General features: G+C 45.0%; 2 protein-coding genes across 2 annotated transcripts in view; one reads left to right on the top strand and one right to left on the bottom strand.

Moving 5' to 3' along the window:
* Positions 1-22,879, top strand: part of ZNF484 (zinc finger protein 484) — a 128,377-nt gene that overhangs the window by 27,097 nt on the left and 78,401 nt on the right. The window lies entirely within an intron of this gene.
* On the bottom strand, positions 1,829-21,865 carry LOC115893899 (general transcription factor 3C polypeptide 1-like). The gene is made up of 3 exons (XM_030919190.1): positions 21,801-21,865; positions 20,984-21,243; positions 1,829-1,953 (listed from the first exon to the last, which is right to left on the bottom strand). Exons 1-3 carry the CDS (start codon positions 21,824-21,826, stop codon positions 1,829-1,831), a joined length of 411 nt encoding a protein of 136 aa, XP_030775050.1. The 5' UTR covers positions 21,827-21,865.

Below are 22,879 nucleotides of genomic sequence, written 5' to 3'. Positions count from 1 at the left end.
AAGAGTTCCCTTGTAGTGCTTCTCTCCCAGGCCTGCCTCCACACATAGAGGTGGCCAGTATCTACCCTGACTTGTAAATTCCTAAGACATACCAGTATGTAGTCTTCAATTTGATCCAGGATTTGATATGCACTTGAACTACACTGGATTTTCAGAGCTGAAGGACAGAAGAGGAAATAACACAGTTACATAAGTCCGGGCAACATCCCTTGCTTTTGCCTTGCCCTGAAAAACTGAGCAACTCTGAAACATGACCAAGAAAATTCAACTTCAAGAATCTCACCTAGTGAAGAGCACCTCAGAGCACATCCCAGCAAACATCCCCCAAGTGCTTCACATATATAATAATAAGCTATACCTGATTAGCTTTTCCCATCACAGTTATGTGGCAGGGGCTGCTGACCTGGGGGAAAAATCTTGTATATTCTAGAGAAAAGTTGGTGTCTACTCTTTCTGGACAGTTTTTCAGGGATATCTCCCCCTTCTTATCACATACCTCCCTCAAGCGGCCCGCTTTTAGCTACCTGAGAGAAAAGTGGTCAGAGCAAGGTAAACATATGAAGCCCCCTGAAAACTCTGCACTCTCATTCTAACCGTGTATTGGAGCCAAGATGGTGGGTCTGCCTTGTCAGGTGCATCCCGCATCATGAATTTTTATTTTTATTTTTTTGAGACAGAGTCTTCCTCTGTTGCCAGGCTGGAGTGCAATGGCACGATCTCAGCTCACTGCAACCTCCGCCTTCCAGGTTCAAGTGATTCTCCTGCCTCAGCCTCCTGAGTAGCTGGGATTACAGACATGCACCACCACACCTGGCTTAGTAGAGATGGGGTTTCACCATGTTGACCAAGCTGGTCTCGAACTCCTGACCTTGTGATACGCCCAACTCAGCCTCCCAAAGTGCTGGCATTACAGGCGTAAGCCACCACGCCTGGCCTACATCATGATTTTTGCCCCAGCCATGCCCTCACCTGTGCTATTACTGAGTTAACATCTTTCTTTAAGTGGCCTCAATTAATCTTTTTAATAAAGAGTAGGAAAACTTTAGAAAGTCAAAAACATCTTACTACCAAAGTAATTCCCATTTTTCCCTGACAATCAGAAGCACTGAAATAAAACAGAAAAACAAACAACTTTCTCATGATGTGACTTAATGATAAGCTCTTGTCTCTTGACCATCTAAAATCACCTACTGGCTGATCCAAAGGTAGTGAGTTATCCCAATTGATTGTTCACAGTCAGTTACAGATCAAACTGCTTGTTCTACGCTTTCCCCTCTTCTCATTACTGCACTTGACTAGTCTAAGAATAAATAAATATTAATAAGTAAATAAATAAAATCACCTAGTAGTATGACCTCGTGTTTGGGGATGAGGGGCTCTAGGAAAAGCCCAAGCTCCCTCTCGCACACCTGCACATGCATACACATGCACACATCCACACCCCACCTTCCACACACGTGTCACCATGGAGAAACTCGGATCCGTCATCAAGTACCTCACACTGGGCCATAGCTGTCAGCAGAGATTGGGACCTTGGATGCTTACACCAAAAGGATTAACTCTAATGTGACATGGCGCCCTTTCTAGATCTCTTCCAGATCACCCTTCCTCCTTCACTTCTTCCCACTCCACTGGGTGGTCAGATAGCCCAGAGGCTGCCTCCCACTTACGGGGCTCCCAGCTCCCACACTCACCGCTTGGAAAAAAACAAATCTGGGGGTCCCGGAGGAGGCATGGAGAGAACAGCTGAAGCTAGCCTGTTTGGGGCCTCCAAGAAAAGAATTCTGAGCTCTGCAGAGGTCTTTTGGACGTTCTTTCATCCGGAGCCTTAGGATCCTGGAGTGGATCCCAAGGAGCCTTGAGCTGTGGGGCATAGGAACTTCTCTTGCTCAAAGTGGTTCTGCTCAGTCAGCAGGATCTGAATGTCATTTCCTCTGACAGTCAACCCTAAACCTTGTTAACAAGTGACAACACTGAGTGGACAACCCTGTGTTTTTATTACCCTGCCCACCTAATTAAGCTTCATTAAGCTGGAAAGAGGCAACATTTGGATAATGCGAACCAGAATAATTGTTCCCTGAATAATTGTATTAATTATATAAGCCAATCATGACTGAACAGAAATAATGGAAAGTATATTACTTCTAATAAGGCAAATAATACACTTGAAACAGCACTTACCATTTAAAACATTTTTATACTAAAATTCTCTTTTGAAGCCCCATAAAGACATTATATCATATTAATAGTTATTACCATTTGTTGGCCCTGACTATATACCAAGTACTGTGCTAAGATTCTAATAAGCACTATGTCATTTTACCCTTATAGCTTCCCTAAGAAGTAGTCAGACTCACACCCATTGTATGCATTAGGTAACTGAGGCTAAGGGAGGCTAAATACATGCCCAAGAGAACAGAGCTTTATAAATTGCAGAGCCAGGATCTCAAATCCCGTGCCTTAAACAGTTCAATAATATCACCCTAGATCCTAAACTACCTCCGCTCATACACACGAATCATGGAAAGCAGAAAATGAGAGACCTTAAATACCATTGTCTATAGAACAGAGGATACATTTGCCTTATTTGGAGCTTTTACCAACCCAGTAGCAGTTTGGAGAAAAGGCTTTTAGTTGAATTCTAATATTTTGCTACTTGAGTCTTTCACTTTTAGGTAAAGAGGCTCCATTAATGAATGAAAGTGATTTTTAAAAGGGCATGGCTTAGGACCTTTGAGTATCTTTTTTGGTTTTAAGTAACACAAATAACCTGGCTGGTAATGCGTCATAACCAGAAATCCAAATGGAAATTTTCCACTGAGTGGTTGGCTTTTGAAAGACGGTCGTAATGTTCCCCTCAGCGTGACAAACTTTAGATAGCTTTCTCTGACATCCCTTTCTTAGAGCATTTATTTTAGAAAACTTGCAATTGTAAATAATTTCTGATCCTTTGAGATGTACATCTTCTCCCAGCCTCTTGCCACTTTTGTAACCCAGGAATATCTTTCTTTTTTTTTTTTTTTTTTTTTTGAGATGGAGTCTCGCTCTATCACCCAGGCTGGAGTGCAGTGGCTGGATCTCAGCTCACTGCAAGCTCCGCCTCCTGGGTTTACGCCATTCTCCTGCCTCAGCCTCCCGAGTAGCTGGGACTACAGGCGCCCGCCACCTCGCCCGGCTAGTTTTTTGTATTTTTTAGTAGAGACGGGGTTTCACGGTGTTAGCCAGGATGGTCTCGATCTCCTGACCTCGTGATCCACCCGTCTCGGCCTCCCAAAGTGCTGGGATTACAGGCTTGAGCCACCGCGCCCGGCCAGAATATCTTTCTTAAGGATCTGGGAGCCATCCTTTGAAATGTAATTATCAAGAAAGACAGTGCCCCTATCTCCTAGACTTTGCAGAAGACTAAGAACCTAACTTCAGTAAAGACCAACTAGGAAACACTGATGGCCTAATTACATTGACCAACCTACTCCCTAACATACTCTAGTACTTTTCCACTAGCTCACCCAGAGCTTTAAAAATGCTCTCCCTCTTGTTTTAGTGGAGTTGAGTTCAATCCCTCTCCTCTACTGCAATCATCTTGAATAGCCTTCCTTGACTAACTCCATCTGGTGCAATTTTTCTTTGATTTACTGTAACCCATGCCAACACATCTTCTCATACTGGTGATGACTATGTGCCTGTCACGACCCAGGGACTGCAGATGCTCTTATAAGATGATGAGGTAGAAATGAGTGCTTGTGGGTTTGGGGGCCATTTTTGATCCATGTCTTCTACTCCCTTGTGATCAGCTAGCAGGGAGGCTATAGGGAAATCATCCCAATATTGGCAAAAATCACCACATTCAGCCTGTCTCGGACCTCCACCCATACCCATGCCTCTATCACCAGGGCTACCTTCTACTCTTTGGAGCATCACTTAGGTTCATATGAGCTTCTTCAGGGAAGTAAACGCCCCCTGAACTGAACTCAAGTAGAATACACCTGGAAATGTTTGGGACTGTGATGGTTAATATTAAGTGTCAACTTGATTGGATAGAAGGATGCGAAGTATTGTTTCTGAGTGTATCTGCATGCTTCCAAGTGTTGCCAGAAGAGATTAACATTTGAGTCAGTGGACTGGGAGAGGAAGACCCACCCTCAGGAAGACCCACCCACACTGTGGGTGGCCACCATCCAATTAGCTGCCAGTACAGCTAGAAAAAGCAGGCAGAAGAAGGTGGAAGAATCTGATTTGCTGGGTCTTCCAGCCTTCATCTTTCTCCCGTGCCAGATGCTTCCTACCCTTGAACATCAGACTCTAAGTTCTTTGGCTTTTGGATTCTGGACTTACACCAGTGGTTTGTCAGGGACTCTCAGGCCTTTGGCCACAGACTGAAGGCTGCACTATTGGCTTATCTACTTTTGAGCTTTTGGGACTCGGACTGGGCCACTACTGACTTCCTTGCTCCTCAACTTGCAGATGGCCTATCATGGGACTTCACCTTGTGATCGTGTGAGTCAATGCTGCTTAATAAACTCCCTTTCATATATGCATACATTCTATTAGTTCTGTCCCTCTAGAGAACCCTGACTAATACAGGGACCCTACTATCTTGAAGACCATGAAGAATGTGCAGATCACAATCGGCTCACTGAAACAATAACCTTATATTTCACAAAATTTCCATCCAGCTTGCACTGTCTTCTCTGCAGAGCCCCGGTGATGTTTCCCCCTCCCCTAAACACTCCCCCTGCTCATCAAGCTGTGCAAGTTCTCATCCAAGCAGTTGTGATGCTAATGCCCTGTATTGGACCTATTTGGATTCCACAAATAGAACCTTAAAAGAAAAAAAGGTTTTAAGGGTTTTTTTTTAGAAGGCAGCAGACAGAGGAATTACCACATAATTTGATGTGTGGCTGTGAACTGAGAGACCAAAATAAAAGCCCCTTTATTGACTAAGATGAACCCTAAGGTTAAGGAAGCAGAAGTTACCTATAGGTTGAGGGTTTAGGGATCAGCTGGCATGGCAACTTCCTAAATTCCTATAGTTATAAGAAAAACCATATTCCTGCTAAACTCTATAACTAGGAGTTACTGGGAAAATTATCAGCTGATGGACAACCCAGACCACTAGAATGCTGATTGGACAGAGGACCAGCCCTACAAACATTCTTTCCTGATAAGCAACTGCAGACCTTAAGCCAAATTCAGCAGCTTATAAATATAGAGACTTCACACAAATTGTCTTTGTGTCCTATAGTTCACCTTTTGATGTAAAGAGCCAAATTTCACCTCATTTTAATGCTAAAACCTGGCCCCAAAGTGAACATGCAATGTATGTTATATATACATTTGCCCAATGAACATGCATTCCCCTCCCCTCATAAATATTTATAACCTTTCCCCCAAACCTGCTGGATATGTGTGACTGTTGTGTGATGCAGGCCCCATGAGGCATAAAACCCAACTTGCCCTTTCCCTCTTTGAAGAGAGAGCACCTTCAGTCCACACCAGAGACTGCCCCTTGCCAGTGTGCAAACTACTATCACCAATAAAACTCTCCTTTCTGTTATTTAGCCAACCTGGTGGTCTCTTGGACAACATGGGAAAGCACACAAACTAGACCCTTGGAAAAGCAGATCTTTCGCCCTCTGCCAGAGGGGGCATCTCACCTTAGCTGGTTACCTCCATTGAGGAGGCTGTGTTCACAGTGCAACAGTGAGAGAAATATAATATAGCTGATTTCACCTTGCTTCTAGCCGCAAAAGTTAACTGCCTTCATTTGTTCCTGCCTGTAAGCCAAGCTAACTGTAGGATGAATTCAGTTTAACATTAAAGCAAGGATGTTAATATTCCCTTCCCAAAACTAACCCCCAAAGAGATGAGGAGAGCATACACACAAGTAACAATGTTATGTTAAATATTTATAGGAGCATTGTGACCTGACCAAGGACAAAGATGTTTTGCAACCCCCTCAGACTCCAGCTGACACCCAGATATCTGTGGTCACCTGTCATATCCTGACCACAACCCCCTTCTTATTCCCCCTTTCCCAGTATAAAAAGAAGCCTGAGATTCATGCCTTTAAGATGGTTCTTCAGTCTGCCATCTTCTTGGTTTGCTGCCTCTCCAAAATAAAGTTGCCTTTCTCATCCCAACACCTTATCTCTTGACTTATTGGCTGTCACGAGGCAAACAGTATAAGCTTTGGATTTGGCCACAGCTGCATCTCCAAGTAGACAACATCAAGGCATTTTGGTCCCAACAACTCCAGCAACACTGGCCTAGTCAGTGAGAAAAATTCATGGATTGAGAATCTACAAGCCTATGAAGGAAGTTATAAATTAAGTCTAGAGTAAGAAAACATGAAACTAACACTTAATGTGTGTCAAATTTGTGCCACGTGCTTTGCACTTCCTTTTATCATCCTAACAACCTTGACAGGTAAGCACTGTCATCCCCATTTTAGGTCACACAGATAGGAAACCTCAGAGCTATGATTCAAAATGGTGTCTGTTTAATTTCAAAGCCTGTTGTCTTCACTGTACAATGCTACTCACTTAACTTTGAGGAGTAACTAATCAGCCTCTAACTCTTGTTTCTTTACTCCCTAAGGGAATGTAGCCATTTGTTTAGCATTCAGAGGATGTGCTCTGTGGTTCAGGCAGCAAACATTTTACAAGGGTGTGTAATTACATGAGGTAGAGATTGACGGAGAAGATTATGCTGTGAAGTTAACATACCTGGTTTAAACATGTTGAATGTGGTGTCCATGTAGGATATGCAGATAGAGGGGTCTAAGGGACATTTGTCACCATTGGCCTATAGCTCATGAGAGGTCTAGGATAAAGATAATGACTTGGGAGTTTTCATCAGCAAAGAGTTGTTTGCAAACCATAAATGTGGATGAAATTGCCCAACTTGAATAGAAAGACTGAGAAGACAAAGGGCCAAAACAGAGTCCTAAAACCAACAGAAGAAGGAAACAGGGGAAGAGACCTGGAGAAAGGTCAGCCAAAAAGGTGGGAAGGGAGAAAAGAGAATGGTGAGTGGAGAAGAGGGGAGAGATGGAAGAGATGATAAATAGCATCCTGCACCTCAACAGGATCAAGTGAAGTGAGAACTAATAAAAGGCCCCAGGGCTAGGTAATGCTTCAGGGCAGAGGATAATTTATAATGGATTGAGGAGCAGAAACAATCAACGGAGATGACTTTAATGATAACAACTAATATTTCAGAGTGCTTAATAGAAGCAGGCACCTTTTACATATGGTACCTCACTTAATCCTTATAGCGACCCCATGAGTAAAGTACTCATACCATCTCCACTTGATGGATGAGGAAAACAAGGCACAAGGAGGTGACACAATTTATCCAATATCTCAAATCTAGTACATAGCAACAATCTGATTTGAATCCAGGCAATCTGACTTTCTTATCCTGAGGCTAAATCGCTTCTCTAAGTAGAAGAAAAAAAGACAGGATTAAAGTTAAGTAAGAGAAGGTGCCAAAGGAGGTTTTCTATACATGTTTGATTTTGGATGGGAAAGTTCTGAGTATGTTTTTAGACTGAGAGAAAGGGATCAATGGAGAAAGTCTGAAGATCTGAGAAAGAAAAAAGAGTCAGTAGAACAAGGTCCCACAGGAAGAAGGCAAGATGAGAAGCAATTCTTTATCCAACATTAACTCCTCAAATCCTCAGTGAATGCCTGTGTGACAGGCTCGGCTTGGCATTGGGGAATCAATGGTGAACTTGATTCCCAAAAGGGCCCTGACCTCAGGAAGCATCCAGGCTAGCAGTGGTGCGACAGGTGAGAAACAAGGAAAGAGACAAACATAGGCGCCGGTGTGTGCAGTGAAGGAGACAGCCCAAGTGCTGGATAGAAAATGATCTTCCATAAATGATGACACTAAAACTAAAGCCTGAAGTTTGGGGAAGAGACAGCCTTATAGAGACTGGAGGGGAGAGGCCAAGGTGGGGAGTCATGGGGAGAAGGGGACAAGGTGCTGCAAGAGGAAAGCAGAATCCGCCAGGTGTCTTAAAAATACTGCTGGGAGGATGAGGGATAAAAAACTACATATTGGGTACAATGGACACTACTCGGGTGATGGGTGCACTAAGATTTCAGACTTCACTATACAATTCATCCATGTTACGAGAAACCACTTGTAACCCTAAAACTATTGAAATAAAAATAAATAAATAATATTAAATAAATAAAAAATACTGTTGACCAGATCTCACCTCATACAAATGTGAAAGAAAAACAGAATCTCAGGACCCCAAATTCGTTATGCCAAAGGGAAAGTTAAACTTGGGAACTGAGTCATGCAAAAACTGCCTTCCTTTTGTTCCCAGATAGCTGTAATTTCACATGCTTACTTTAGCTTACTTAAAATGTAGATTTCCTGAGCCCTAATCAGAGCCTCACAAGAATGTAACCACTGGCCTCATTGCTTGCTCTCTCCCTCTTTTTTTTCCTTCCCTTCCTGCTTGCTCTTTCTCCTTTACATATTAATGTTTCCAAAACCATCTTTGGAAAAAGTGCAAGTCACAGGTCCTACTGTGATTTTTGTTTCTTTTTCCCAGGCGCAACCTCAACCTTGGCAAAATGAACCTCTAATTAATTGAGATCTGCTTCAGTCACTTTTTGGTTTGCCCCAATTAAAGCAGAATGCCTGGTGGAGGCACGTGGGCATAGCTATGTTTTGAGCTTCCCAGTGCAGTCTGGGAAGAGAGCTACCATTTTAGGGCAAGCATTTCTTGAAGACCACAGTAAGGAGTTTGCCTTTTAGTGAGGATGCAATTGGAAGTATCTGGGAGGTTTCAAGCAGAAAAATGACATCCTCATCTTCACTGGTTTAAACTATCAAAAGAACTAATTGGTGGAAAGAAACCAGCTTTATGAAAGAGGAAACTCTTTTCTAAAACAAGAACAAAAGAAAGAGAGAGAAGTACTTTTATAGATAAGTTTAAAAGTGAAAAGGAAAGTTTACATCTAAGAACTTCTGTTTTCTCTAAGAAAGGAAAGACTTGGCCCCATCTGCAATGATTGAGGGGCATGTGGCTCAAAGAAGAAATGGGAGATCAGAAACAGCCAACAAAGGAAACAGGAAAGGAAGGCATCTGTTCAATAAGAAGAGCTAGAGGCACCAGGAGCCTCAGCCCCGAAACAAGCTCCTTAGGGAGTTTATCTTAGGTGGAGCCCTCATCATCAGGTGAGGTTATGCAAGCATCTCTGCTGTGCAGAAGGAGAGTCTGAGGCCTGTTAGAATGACCAAGAGACACAAATGTAGAGCAAGTGCAGATTAAAAAAGAGGTGGCACAGAGTTGAGCATTGTCAATAGGTAACCACTCGAGAGATTGAGCATGGATTCCAGGCTGCATGAAAAAGAAAAGCTTGTTAGGTTGGAACAGTTGAGATCCTGGAGCCTTGGAGCAGCTGAAGAACAGATTTAGTGAGACAGAGAGAAGAGATGGAAGGATGTGGACCCAGGGTGGGACTTTTTTTTTTAAGGAGCAGTTTCAAGCAATGATGAGGTCTGGGTTGTGACTACAGGAACAGCAGCAGCAGCATCTAGTTTACCCACCACAGTGTTCAGAGAACCATGCAAGTCAACAGACTTTTGTTTATGAACTGAAGGCTCAGAACATGACACACCAAAGTATGCCACTTTAGTATAAATATTATTTTGAGCTGAAGGCAGGTGAGAATCTGCAGACACAGAAAAAAAGCTCTCTACCCTCCTCCTATTTGCCTAAAAGAAGGGCATAAATTTCATAGATTCTTATCATCCCAGAAATAGCACTGAGAGAAATCTGCATAACAAACATTACTTAAATAACCCTTATCTTCCATTAGTTTCTACCACATATTTGCCGTCCCACAATTTACTGCCACTAGAAGCTCAAACCCCTTTCCTTTCTCTTGTCAAATGTATTGCCCTTTGTTAAAACGGTATATAAACCTTCAGGTCTAACTACTTCTTTGGGTTTTTATTTCATTTCTGTGAGCCCCTCATATGCATATAAAATAAACCTTTTTCTCCTGTTAATCTGTCTTTTGTCAGTTCAATTCCAGTCATTGGACCTAAGAGTGTAGAGGAAAAAGCCTTTACTCCTGTCTGGTAGGACATCAGTTAGACTCTGAATTAAAAGTGCCCTACAACCACCAAGCACTAGAGTATTATTGTTATGAGATACCGGGGAGATAGACTTGGGTCATATGCTTGATGGTGTTCTGGCACCTTCCTTGAAGCACTTAAACCCTGAAGATCAACAATTATTGACCTCTATTATCTCAGTGGGTGGGAAAGTTCTCTTTAAAAACAATTCACACCATCATGCCATCAAAAAACTAAAATCAATGACTCAATTCAAAATGTCACTCTGTTGCTGACACGCAGTTCTGAAAACCCCCGTGGTTATTTCCGTCTTGGAAACAAGCTTATCAACATCTTGGTTGGCCAATTGCAGGATTCTTTCCCCAGTCAACTGGAAGTTCGACTGTGAAGGCCAGCTAAAAACTTAGGAACCACTTTGGAGAAGTGAAGGTAAGAAATACGAACTAAAGCTTCAAGCCCCCAGCTCTGAAGAGCACCAGAGTGAAGAGTTAAGATTACTGGCTCAGTGATGAGATCTGGCATCAAGCTACATCTCCAACTTACCAGCTGGGTAGACTTCCACAAATTTGATTCTTACTGTCCTCTTCTGTAGAGTGGATTCATAATACCTACTTGGTCTTTGTAGGTATTTTGAATCCACTTCATAATACCTATGAATGAAACCTTTGTTACAAAGGTTAAACAAGATCAAGTACATAAAGCACTAAGCACAGGGTTTGACACATAGCAAATGTCCATTAAACCATAGCTACTTTTATCATTATTATTATTATCATTACTATTATCAGGTTCCCAAATAGTATGCCGAGAGTAATGAACTGCTTCCAAGTCATTGCTGAGGGATTGTAGCCTCTTTAAAGAACTCTCCAAAGTGATTACACAGCAGCTGGAGGGTGCAGGCAGGAGAACCCTGATTTGTAGCCACAAGCAATTTCATGCTATTACATGATATCTATCACTGGGTGCACATTTTGCTCTCAGGAGCCATATAAGGTGTCTCCCATTCACCTCTGGATGGTCGTCTGAGATTTCCTCCCAAAGGTCTTTGGGAATTCATTCATCTGTCCACTTAATGCGTGTAGATATGCATATATAGAGATATGTAGATGTATCTCATACACCTACTCTATTGTGGGTCAAACATCTACCATGCAAAGAGGATTTAAAAAATAAAGAAGACTGGCCCTTCCTTCCCCCAGAGCCTGTGATCAAGGAGGGGTGGGCAATTAGACAGCCATGACAACACTGAGAGGTAGAAGCCATGAGGGAAGAGCAGTGTGGCCAGGAAGTTTAGGGAGGAGCACCTCACCCATATGAGGGTTTAGAGAAGGCTCCTAGTCTAGACACTGAGCAGTAGGTAGCCAGGTAAGGTGAGAGCTGTGGGTGTGTTGAGCAGAGGAAGACTGAGTGCTAAGGCACTGTGGCCTGAAGGTGTGAGCAGATACTAAGAGGTTAGTATGAGTGAGTATGGCACAGACGGTGGGCCAGGGCAGAAACCCCACCATCAAACCACACCCAGGCCATGCAGGGTCTGTGAGCAGTGTTAGGGGAGCCAATGTGGGGTTTTAAATAGAAGCATGAGAGGGTTGGGTTTGCCTTTTAGGAAGATCACTCTGATGCATTATGTAATTTAAAACAAATTTTTTTTAAGTGGAGAAAATAAAGATGAGCATGGTTATAGTGTAGATAAAAAGCGTAGTGGGGGAGGGATGGGTAAGACTGGAGGCAGGCAGCCCCACTTGGAGGCTGTTCCTATAATCTGAGCAAGGGACAATGGTGATGAAGCTTCAGGACCTGGTGACTGCTAGGAGTGGTGGGAGAGGGAGAAGGAGGGGTCGAGAATGATGTCAGGGTGTGTCTGCCTTGGTGGATGGACATCCCATTCTCTGAAAAACTGAAAATGGGAGGAAAAAAAGCAGTACTGAAGGGGGAAGAGTATGGGATTCAGTATTGGACATGTTGAGGTAAAGATGCCTGAGGGACACTACTCGAGGATGACAAGCAGGAGTGAAATAATCCCCCCTGCAATGCAGGAAGAAATCCGAGCTGGCAACAGAGTCTTCAGGGTCTCTGGCACAGAGGTCCCAGCATAAGCCACAGGAGCAGCTTAGAGCATCTATGGAGAGGGAGTAGTTAGGAGATGACAGGGCTTAGGGTAGGATTATGGGTATCATCAACTTCACACCCCCAGGAGGAGCACCTGTAGGAGCCTGAGAAGGATCAACTGATACATCAAAGGAAAACCTGGAAAATGAGGAATGGTGATACTCAAATGAAAAATGTTTCAAGAAGGAGGAATGAGGCCAGGTGCAGTGGCTCATGCCTGTAATCACTAGTACTTTGGGAGGCTGAGGCAGTTAGATCACTTGAGGTCAGAGGTTCGAGACCAGCCTGGCCAAATGGCAAAACCCCTCTCTAAGTTTACAGAGACCTGAGCATGTTTAAATGCTAACAGGGAGAAGTCAGTAGAGAGGAGGAGGCTGAGGGGGCAGGAAGAAGATGTAAGACAAGCCAGGCTGATCCTGAAAAGAGCTGAGCCCAGGCTTCCAGTCACCTCTCCATGGTGGAGACAGCCCTAAGGGTCTCAGATCACCCCAGAGTTCACCATCCCAGTGAGGAGGAGAGGAAAGACAGGGAGGAAGGGACAAAGGAACATGTAAATTAGACAACCAGGACCACATCAGTTTGTAAGTTACTAGTACCAGGCCCCAATTACTGAAAGTACCACCATTTTGGCATAATGTGATTAAAACTTATTTTTAAAGTTATTCCATGAAACAAAGTTTTTTAGTTTTTTACCAAAATAAATTTTTAGATCCTGTAAATGCTTAGAAAAGGGAATCCCAACTGGCAGCCTGTACATCCAATCCAGCTGGCATGTAAGTATTTTGCCTAAACAGTGTTAGAAAATATAGGAAATTTCACTTAAAAATCTAGACTGCTAAATTCTTTTGAAAATGAAGACCTGGCAACACCAGCACTGCATGGCATCCCTCAGATGACTGAGTGGCTACTCTGCCCCCATTGAAAAGGGGCAAACGCACTCCATCCAGCTTGTCGTAGCCTCACCAAGCCTCTTTCCTGGCCCCAAGAGGCAAACTCCTCTGCCCTTGCACAAAGGTGGGTCCCATGGTGCTGTTGTCTGTCCCAGCCCTACCTTATGATGGAGCACCTTCCATGTGCCAAGCAGAGTTTGAAGACACTAGGGATACAGCAGTAGCTGCTACACTCTTCCTGTGCACAGAGCTTAGAAACTGGGGAGGCCAATGGAGCTCTAATCTCAGCAGGATGGGGCTGCTGGCATCCTTTAACAGTGCAGATTTAACTTTGCATGTAGAAAATATTCCAGTTGTCTGCTCATCCCACACACCCACTGATGAACAAAAGCACATTCAGAATGGATGCTCAATTCACTATAGAAATTTTGACACGAATTTCCTGGAGTTTGACATTGTATTGTGACACATTGCTTTAGCAATCAGGCTAGACCTCTGCCTGAAGAGGTCAGGGAGGAGAATAATTCACTGTAACACAAGAGAATTTAAAAGAGCATTGGAATGTTTTTGGCAATAGCAGTTTCATTGCATTCCTTCATTTTTCTTTACAAGCTGGAATCATTTCCAATATTGTGCCAGTATCTGACCTGGTCTTTGCCAGACTCAACTGAAGATAGATTAAAACAATAGAGCAGGTATGACCCGCAGGGCTCAGAGGATTTATTTGTTTTCCTAAAACTCTTGCAGCTGATCATTTGGCCAATGTAAGCATCTGCCTGCCTGTGTCCCTTGAGAGTACTATTTTAAGGAGAAGGTGCTTTGTGGAACAGAAGGGATTTTTCACTACTGAGCCTTCCCCTATTCCTTCTGCAGAGACAATGGGGAAAATATATTTGATAAAGTTTTAGTGGGAACTGAAAAAGGCACATCACATAAAAGTATGACCTTTATCTTTTGCAGTAGAATTAATTTTCATTGAATAAGAAGCAAAGAAGGATGAAAACACCAAAGGTCCCAAAGAACTTAATACAATAAAACAAAACCATAATATTCCTGTTTTGAGAACTAGTGCTGATCAGAAACTCTGAAGGGGTATGGACATTGAGGTAAGGGAAGCAGGTTGTTCTAAATTTCTGGCAAAGACAGTAACAGGATTTGGAAGTGAGCTCACGAAGTCTGCTCTGTTGACCCAGTGGACCTCCCTCCCTTCCTCCCTCCCTCTGTTCCAAACCAAGGTAACAGCATAGCACAGTGAATTATGGATTAGGGACTGTTCGCCTGGGGCAGACCTGGATTTGGACCCCAGCTCTGCTACTAACTAGCTGGGTAACCTTGTTACCCAACCTCCCTAAGCTTTAGCTTCCTCACTTATCAAAGGGGATTGTTAACACACATTTCAGAGGATTGTGGTGAGAATGGAATAAGAAGCGTTTGCAAAGTAGCTGGTCCGTAGCAAGTATTCAGTAAGGGGCACCAAGAAACAGACAGTTCTTCTGAGTGTACAGTCAAATATAATAATGAGGACCTTTTCATAATATCAGTTATCAAAATTTGACATCTGAATTCCTGTATTCCTAATCTAATTTTCAAACTATTCAAGTGTACATTATGTAAATCTAAAGAATCACTATTAAAGCTAAGGTGAGAGCTTGAGGGGAGGGATACTGGGAGGCAAAAGGGATAAAAGATGGATATGAGAGGGAGAATTACTTTTTACTGTTCCCTTTTACACACTTAGAAATTATTTCCATCTGTATTATAATTTAGAAATAATTAAATTGACCCATTTTAAGTGTACAGTTTAATGAATTTGGAAAATGAATATAATCATGTCATTATGTAACCACTCACTGAAGATATACAAGAGTTGTAACACCCTAAAAATACCGTGTGCCCCTTTGCAGTCAATACCCTCCTCCACACAGGCCCAGGCAACACCCATCTGCTCTCTGACATGATCTTTTTGCCTCTTCTAGAATATCATATAAATGGAATTATGCAGTATGTGGTATTTGGCCTTTTGCTTAGTATGTTTTTGAAATTCATCCACATCGTGGCCCGTATTACTATTTCATTCTATTTTATGGCTGAGCAATTATCCATAGTATGGATATATAACAATGTGTTGATCCATTCACCAGTTGATGGACATTTAGGTTGTTCCCAGTTTGGGGCTCTCATGAATAATGCTGCTGTTACAAATCTGTGTTGCACCATTTACATTTTGCTCCAAATGCATGTATTCACACTTTAAAGATCAGAGTGTGGGAAGAATCACCTCTCTGAATAACTAGAACCTGGAATAAATGAATATAATTACAGTTTGGCTGGCCAAGATTTATATAACTTCTCTCCACATTCAATACTCAGTGTCTTTTTATTAAGAAGTATATGTCTTCTGCTAAGCAGTATACATCTGGTTGATTTCCCCAACAGACAACACAAATCAAATCACTATGATGACGTTAAATGTTTCCCTATGGCCTTAAGAGTGTTTGATTTTCCTTAAAAACTAATCTTTAACAACTGCATGCAGCAACATGCAGGAGACATGAATACTCACATTTGGAACAAAAGAATACGTAAGTTCAAATGCAGGATGCTATGGTTTGACTGTGTGTTCCCTCCAAAACTCATGTTGAACATAATCCCCAAGGTAGCAGTATGGAGAGGCCTTTAAGGAGTGATGGGGACATGAGAGATTTGCCCTCATGAATGGACTAACTCATTCATGGATTAATGGGCTATAATGGGAGTGGGACTGGTGGCTTTATAAGAAGAGTAAGTGAGATCAGAGCACGCTCAGCCTCTCACCATGCGATGCCCTGTGCAGGGTTGGGACTCTGCAGAGGGTCCTTAACAACAATAAGACCCTCATCAGACATGGCCCCTTGACTTTGAACTTCTCAGCCTTCATAACTGTAAGAAATAAATTTATTTTATTTATAAATTATCCAGTTTCTGTTACTTTATTATAAGCAATTGAAAACAGCCTAAGACACAGGCAAAATTAATTTGTGGAGATAAAAATTAGATAAGTGGTTACCTCTGGCAGGAGTCAGCTGTATTGACTGTTGCGGGAAGGGAGAGATGGGGAAAGGAGTGTGATCGAGTCTTAGGGTGCCGGAAATGTTCTTTATTTTCATCTGGGTGCTGGTTCCATGTTTGTATACATAAATAAAAATTCATCAAGCTGTGCAATTAAGATGAGTGTACTTTACTGTGTATACGTTGACCTCAATACAAAATTTAAAAGCTAATAATAATAATCTTTCAATCTGGGATCAAAACAGATTGTATATGTGACCGCCTGGCATTATTCCTGGCACATAATAAATGGTGATTAATAAATATTCATGCCGGGCATGGCAGCTCATGCCTTTAATCCTAGCACTTTGGGAGGCCAAGGTGGGCAGATCACTTGAGGCCAGGAGTTCGAGACCAGCCTGGCCAAAATGGCAAAACCCCATCTCTACTACAAATACAAAGATTTGCCAGGTGTGGTGATGTGCGCCTGTAATCCCAGCTACTCGGGAGGCTGAGGCATGAGAATCACTTGAAGCCAAGAGGCGGAGATTGCAGTGAGCCAAGATGGTGCCACTGTACTCCAGCCTGGGCAACAGAGCAAGACTCTGTCTTAAATAAATAAGTAAATAAACAAACAAACAAATAAATGTTCATGTATCTCTATTGCTTTCATTTACAAAGAAAATGTTTGGCAAAATGTTAACATTACATACATGGGGTTTAAATATTTACCCTTCTTTTGGCCTATGACCCTGAGCCTCTGACTATAGCTGACTGGATTTCTCCTGGCCACTATGATTCTCCTGCTCAAGACATAAAGTGAAGGGCACGGAGGCCGAGGACTGGGGTTCGAGAACTGTAAAGCCCAGTGCTCTGAGGGGGAGTCCCTGACCAGGGCTGGCCTGGTCCAATCCCTTCCTGCTGCTCATGTGCCCACTGTTCCTTAGACCCTGTGAGATACACCAGGCCCCTTCTACACACCCCACTTTTGCCTACACTAGCCAGGGCTGGCTTCTGTTGCTTCCTATGGAATATGTCTCTGCTAAGGCCATAATCGATCACTACATTTTTGCCCAGTCCAAACTCCAGACAAAGTACAGAATTCTAACTGTGGTTATGAAACATATAGCGAACACCATCAACTTCAACAACGCACCTCACTTTATTGTGCTTCACGGATATTGTTTTTTGGGTTTTTTACATACTAAAGGCTTGTGGCAAGTCTGCGCCAAGAGAGTCTACGGGCACCACTTTCTCAACACCGTGTGCTCAATTTGTGTCTGTCATGCTTGGGAATTCTCATATTTCATCTTTTTCAGGATTATCGTATCTGTGACGGTGGCCTGTGATCAGTGACCTTTGTCCTTAACTATTGTCACTATTTAGGGACGCCACAAACCATGCCACATACGACAGCAAACTTAATTGATAAATGTCATGTGTGTTCTGACAACTCCAGGGACCAGCCATTCCCCATTTTCCTCCCTCTCCTGGGGCTCCCTATTCCTGAGACACAATAATATTGAAGTCAGATTGGCCAGGTGCGGTGGCTCAGGCCTGTAATCCCAGCACTTTGGGAGGCCGAGGTGGGCGCATCACGAGGTCAAGAGATCGAGACCATCCTGGCTAAAGTGGTGAAACCCCATGTCTACTAAAAAATACAAAAAAATTAGCCGGGCGTAGTGGCGGGCACCTGTAGTCCCAGCTACTCGGGAGGCTGAGGCAGGAGAATAGCGTGAACCCGGGAGGCGGAGCTTGCAGTGAGCCGAGATCGCACCACTGCACTCCAGCCTGGGCGACAGAGCGAGACTCCATCTCAAAAAAAAAAAAAAAAATTGATGTCAGGCCAGTTAATAACCTTACAATGGCCCCTCTGTGTTCAAGTAAAAGGGAGAGTTGGACATCTCTCACTTTACATCAAAAGCTAGAAAATATCAGGCTTCGCGAGGAAAGCATGGTGACAGCCAGGACAGCCGAAAGCTGGGCCTCTTGTGCCGAAGTTAGTCAAAGTTGTGAGGGCAAAGGAAAAGTTCTTGAAGGAAATTAAAAGTGTTACTCCAGGGAACACACGAACAATAATAAAGCAAAAACAGCCTTGTTGCTGATATGGAGAAAGTTTCAGCGGTCTGGATAGATGAAACCAGTCACAACCTTCCCTTAAGCCAAAGCCTAATCCAGAGCAAGGCCCTAACTCTCTTTAATTCTATGAAGGCTGAGATAGGTGAGGAAGATGCAGAAGAAAAGCTGGAAGCTAGCAGAGGTTGGTTCATGTAGTTTAAGGAAAGAAGCCGTCTCGGTAACATAAACGTGCAAGGTGAAGCACCAAGTGCTGCTGGAGAAGCTGCAGCAAGTTCTCCAGAAGCTCTAGCTAGCTGAGATCAGCGATGAAGGTGGATACACTAAACAGATTTTCAATGTGCACAAAACAGCTTTATATTGAAGATGCCATCTAGGACTTTCATGGCTACAAAGGAAAAGGCAAGGCCTGGTTTCAAGGCTTCAAACGACAGCCCACTCTCAATAGGAAGTAATGAAGCTGGTGACTTTAAGTTGAAGCCAGTGCGCATTTCCCATCCCCAAATTCTTAGGGAAGAGAATTATGCTTAATTTATTCTGCCTGTGCTCTATAAAAAGCACTGCAAAGCTGGATGACAGCATGTCTGTTTACAATGTGGCTTACTAAATATTTTAAGCCCACTGTAGAGACCTACTGCTCAGACAAAAAAGATTGCTTTCCAAATGGTATGCTGATTAATGATGCCCCTGGTCACGCATGAGCTCTGATGGAGATGTTCAAGGAGATGAATGTTGTTTTCATGCCTGCTAACACAACATCCATTCTGTACCCCATGGATCAAGGAGTTATTTCACTTTCAAGTCTTATTATTTAAGAAATACATTTGATGGCTGGACACAGTGGCTCACACCTGTAATCCCAGCACTTTGGGAGGCTAAGCGGGCGGATCACCTGAGGGCAGGAGTTCAAGACCAGCCTGCCCAACAAGGTAAAACACCATCTCTACTAAAAATACAAAAATTAGCCGGGTGTGGTGGTGGGTGCCTGTAATTCCAGCTACTCGGGAGGCTGAGATAGGAGAATCACTTGAACCTGGGAGGTGGAGGTTGCAGTGAACTGAGATCATACCACTGCACTCCAGTCCAGGCAACAAGAGTGAAACTTTGTCTCAAAAAAGAAAGAAATTCATTTCGTAAGGCTATAGCTACTATAGTGATTCCTCTGATGGATCTGGACAAAGTAAACTGAAAATCTTCTGGAAAGGAGTCACCATTCTAGATGCCGTTAACAACATTTGTGATTCATGGGAGGTGGTCAAAATACCAACATCAACAGGAGTTTGGAAAAAGTTGATTCCCACCCTCATGGACGACTTTGAGGGGTTCAAGTCTTCAGTGGAGAAAGTAACTGCAGATGCAGTGGAAATGACAAGAGAACTAGAGGCAGAGTCTGAAGATGGGATGGAGTTGCTGCAATCTCAGGATCAAACTTGAACAGATGAGGACTTGCTTCTTATAGACGAGCAAAGGTGGTTTCTTAAGTTTCTTGACATAGAATCTACTCCTGGTAAAGACGCTGAGAACATGGTTGAAATGGCAACAAAGGACTTAGAATATTACATAAACTAGGTCTGGTATGGTAGCTCATGCCTGTTGTCCCACTCCTTTGGGAGGCCATGGCGGGAGGATCCCTTGAGGCCTGAGACCAGCCTGGGCAACAGAGCAAGGCGCTGTCTCTACAAAAAATTAAAAAAGTAGCTGGCTGTGGTGGCACATGCCTATAGTCCAAGCTACTTAGGAGACTGAGGCAGGAGGATGACCTGAGCCCAGGAGCTAGAGATGACTGTGAACTATCATCGTGCCACTGTACTCCAGCCTAAGCAACAGAGCAAGACCCTGTCTCTAAAAAATAGGCTTGGTGTGGTGGCTTACGCCTGTAATCCCATCACTTTGGGAGGCGGAGGCGGGAAGATCACTTCAGGCCAGGAGTTAGAGACCAGCCTGGGCAACATAGTGAGTCCCCGTCTCAATCATTTCAAATAAATAAATAAAAATAAAAAGTAAAGTTTCAAAGGTCATCAATAGAACTAAAATAGTGTCAAAATTGGAAGTAAAGGAGGCAGGAAATCATGAATGTGAGTGGAATACTCATCTTTCCTAGCAAGGGGTCAAAAGATAGTATCTAAAAGGTTCCTAAGAGCACGAACTTTACTAAGCACCAGGAGACTAGAGCCCCGCTGCCCCCCGGGGAGAGTGGGCGGGGTGGGGAGGCGGGAGTACTCTGCTCTTCCTGGTGCCTGTGGCACAGCTGTGACTAAAAGACAGCGGTGGTGCGGGGAGCTCTCCCACAGAGGTGTGGGCACAGCACCGGCACCTGGGGAAGGTGTCCCTTGAGTTGGCTGCAAGGATGGGGCGTGTTTTTCCGTGTGTCCTGTGGCTGCATGCCTGGCCTGGGGAGCCCAAAGGTCTAGGTCTCAGGCCAGGCCTCAGGGTCCTCCTGGATGATGGCAAGGCCGGGCCCTCCCCCAGCACCAGCGGGAGCACTCACCAGCGGGCCTGAGCGGGGCAAGGCCGGGCCCTCCCCCAGCACCAGCGGGAGCACTCACCAGCGGGCCTGAGCCGGGCAAGGCCGGGCCCTCCCCCAGCACCAGTGGGAGCACTCACCAGCGTGCCTGAGCCGGGCAAGGCCGGGCCTCCCCCAGCACCAGCGGGAGCACTCACCAGCGTGCCTGAGCTGGGCAAGGCCGGGCCCTCCCCCACCACCAGCGGAAGCACTCACCAGCGGGCCTGAGCCGGGCAAGGCCGGGCCCTCCCCCAGCACCAGCGGAAGCACTCACCAGCGGGCCTGAGCTGGGTGGGCACAGGGCTGCAGCAGAGCTGGAACTTTATCTGGCAGGAGTTGACCATGATGCTGTCATTGGGATTGAGGTTGCGGGTGCTGACGATGCCGGGGGAGTAGTAGCCCCTCATCAGCAGGTAGTTGGTGTGGGAGGCCTGCGCAGGTTTCACCTCCATGCTCCGGCGCTTGCCCCCTATGCCTTCATCCAAGTCATCCTCTTCATCCACGTCATCCTCCAGGCTGCCATCCTTCCCCAAGCTAGAAGACAATTGCGACCTGGATACCCAAGCACAGGCCAGCCAGCTCCTACTGCAGCCTCTCCCCTCCCTCGAGAGGCCTTTGTGGCTGGGCCTCAGCAGTGGCCCCAGCAGCTGGCTGCGCTTCATTACCAAGGCTGGTGTGGACGGCTGCCCCAGATCCATCCCCTTTCCCACCTTCCTGTGCAACGTGCTCACCCCTTGTCACGTATCTGCATCTCTGTGGGGACTGTTCCTCTTGCCCGTCTCTCAGTCCAGAAAACACCCACTTCCCCAGGAAGCCCCAGTTCTGTTGCAAGGCCCTCGGGACCAGTCCTCCCTTCTCTTCCCTGCCCCTCCCCTGCCCCACTGTGCTGCATCCTTCTCTTTGGCCAATTCCTGTAACACCTGGGAGGCATCAGCAGAGGACGCCTTGGACACTGGCCTACAATCCCCAGTCACTCATCTGCAACGCCCATCCTGCAAGCTCCCGGAAAGCACTACCGACCCCTGCCGGTCTGTGTCTGGCCAATGCCTAGCACATGGCCAGACCTGATGCTGTGGACGCCGGGCTCTTACCTTTTGATGACCTCATTCTCCACCATTGAGCTATCTACTATGATGATCTGCTCCGGGATCCTGACATCCACGGAAATAAGGCCCAGAGAAAAGAGGGTCAGGACGGCCACACAATTTCCTCCAGGGCCGTCCAGTGAAAAGGCCACCATGTCATTTGTGGGCTCATTATTATCCTGGTCTTTGAAAGAGAAACGATCAGGCTGGTCCAACTTGCCGGCAGCCCGCATTCTGTCCAAAAACTGGAATGACTCCGTGCAGATGGTGCTTGGAAATCGCCACGTAAAAATCCTACACAGACAAAAAGAAAGGAAGGGCCTGACTGATGGCCGGCCGTAGGACGTAGGAAGCCATCATTTGGACAGGCTATGAGCACGTCAAATCATTATGATGAGAACTAAGCAAAATACCCCACTTCTCCCCTAAAGCTCTCCGTCCCATCCCAAATGAAGGCGCTGTGTTCCCATCTAGCGGTGTTTGTGTCTCTCTTCCCCGCTAGCGTGAGTACCTTCCATGCAGAGTACCGTCTCCTCGTCTAATTCAATGTGGCCTCACCTTGCGTTCCAGGAGGGTGCTGGCAGGCTCACCTCACAGGCACTCACTGTACACAGTTGCTGAACTAGGGATGGTGAGCATGCTTTCTGTAATAACAGTCCCCACACAAAGCCAGCCCTGGTCTCACATGTGTGCCCAAGCTGTCTCCATGCAGCACCTGGTGAGGCACTTCCCCGGCTCTGTCCAGAGAGCAACATTCCACGACCCTGCTACCAGGGTCAGAGGGAGGGACCCAAAAGGCCTTCCTTGTCTGCTGACCACTGCCCTCGGTTCAGATGGGGACATGCGGTCAGAGCAGTGTCTCCGTGACAAATGGCCTTGTTGGACTTGGACATGTATCTTCTGCTGCCACACCTACTTCCCAGAGGCCTGAGGGTCATTCGGGGTGAGGGTTGGGGAGGAGGAAGTGTCTGCCATCACGGGGAAGGGATGGTATCAAAGAACTGAAAGAAGATTCATGGTGCTGTCTCTGAGCATCTGACTGCAGCCCTGTGCAGACCTGAGGGTGGGCAAGGAGAACGGTATGA

This window comes from Rhinopithecus roxellana, chromosome 16, assembly GCF_007565055.1.
Source record: "Rhinopithecus roxellana isolate Shanxi Qingling chromosome 16, ASM756505v1, whole genome shotgun sequence".
Classification (NCBI taxonomy): domain Eukaryota; kingdom Metazoa; phylum Chordata; class Mammalia; order Primates; family Cercopithecidae; genus Rhinopithecus; species Rhinopithecus roxellana.
Note: the sequence above shows the minus strand (reverse complement) of the source record. Positions and strands in the feature narration are given on the sequence as shown.

Excerpts from the sequence above, each read along its gene's own strand:
- LOC115893899 (XM_030919190.1), bottom strand. The coding sequence starts at position 21,826 with ATGGTGGAGAATGAGGTCATCAAAAG. Across the intron at positions 21,244-21,800 it reads GAGAATGAGGTCATCAAAAG|CTTGGGGAAGGATGGCAGCC; the intron begins GTAAGAGCCCGG and ends ATTGTCTTCTAG. Across the intron at positions 1,954-20,983 it reads CACCCAGCTCAGGCCCGCTG|GTTTAGGGTTGACTGTCAGA; the intron begins GTGAGTGCTTCC and ends CTTGTTAACAAG.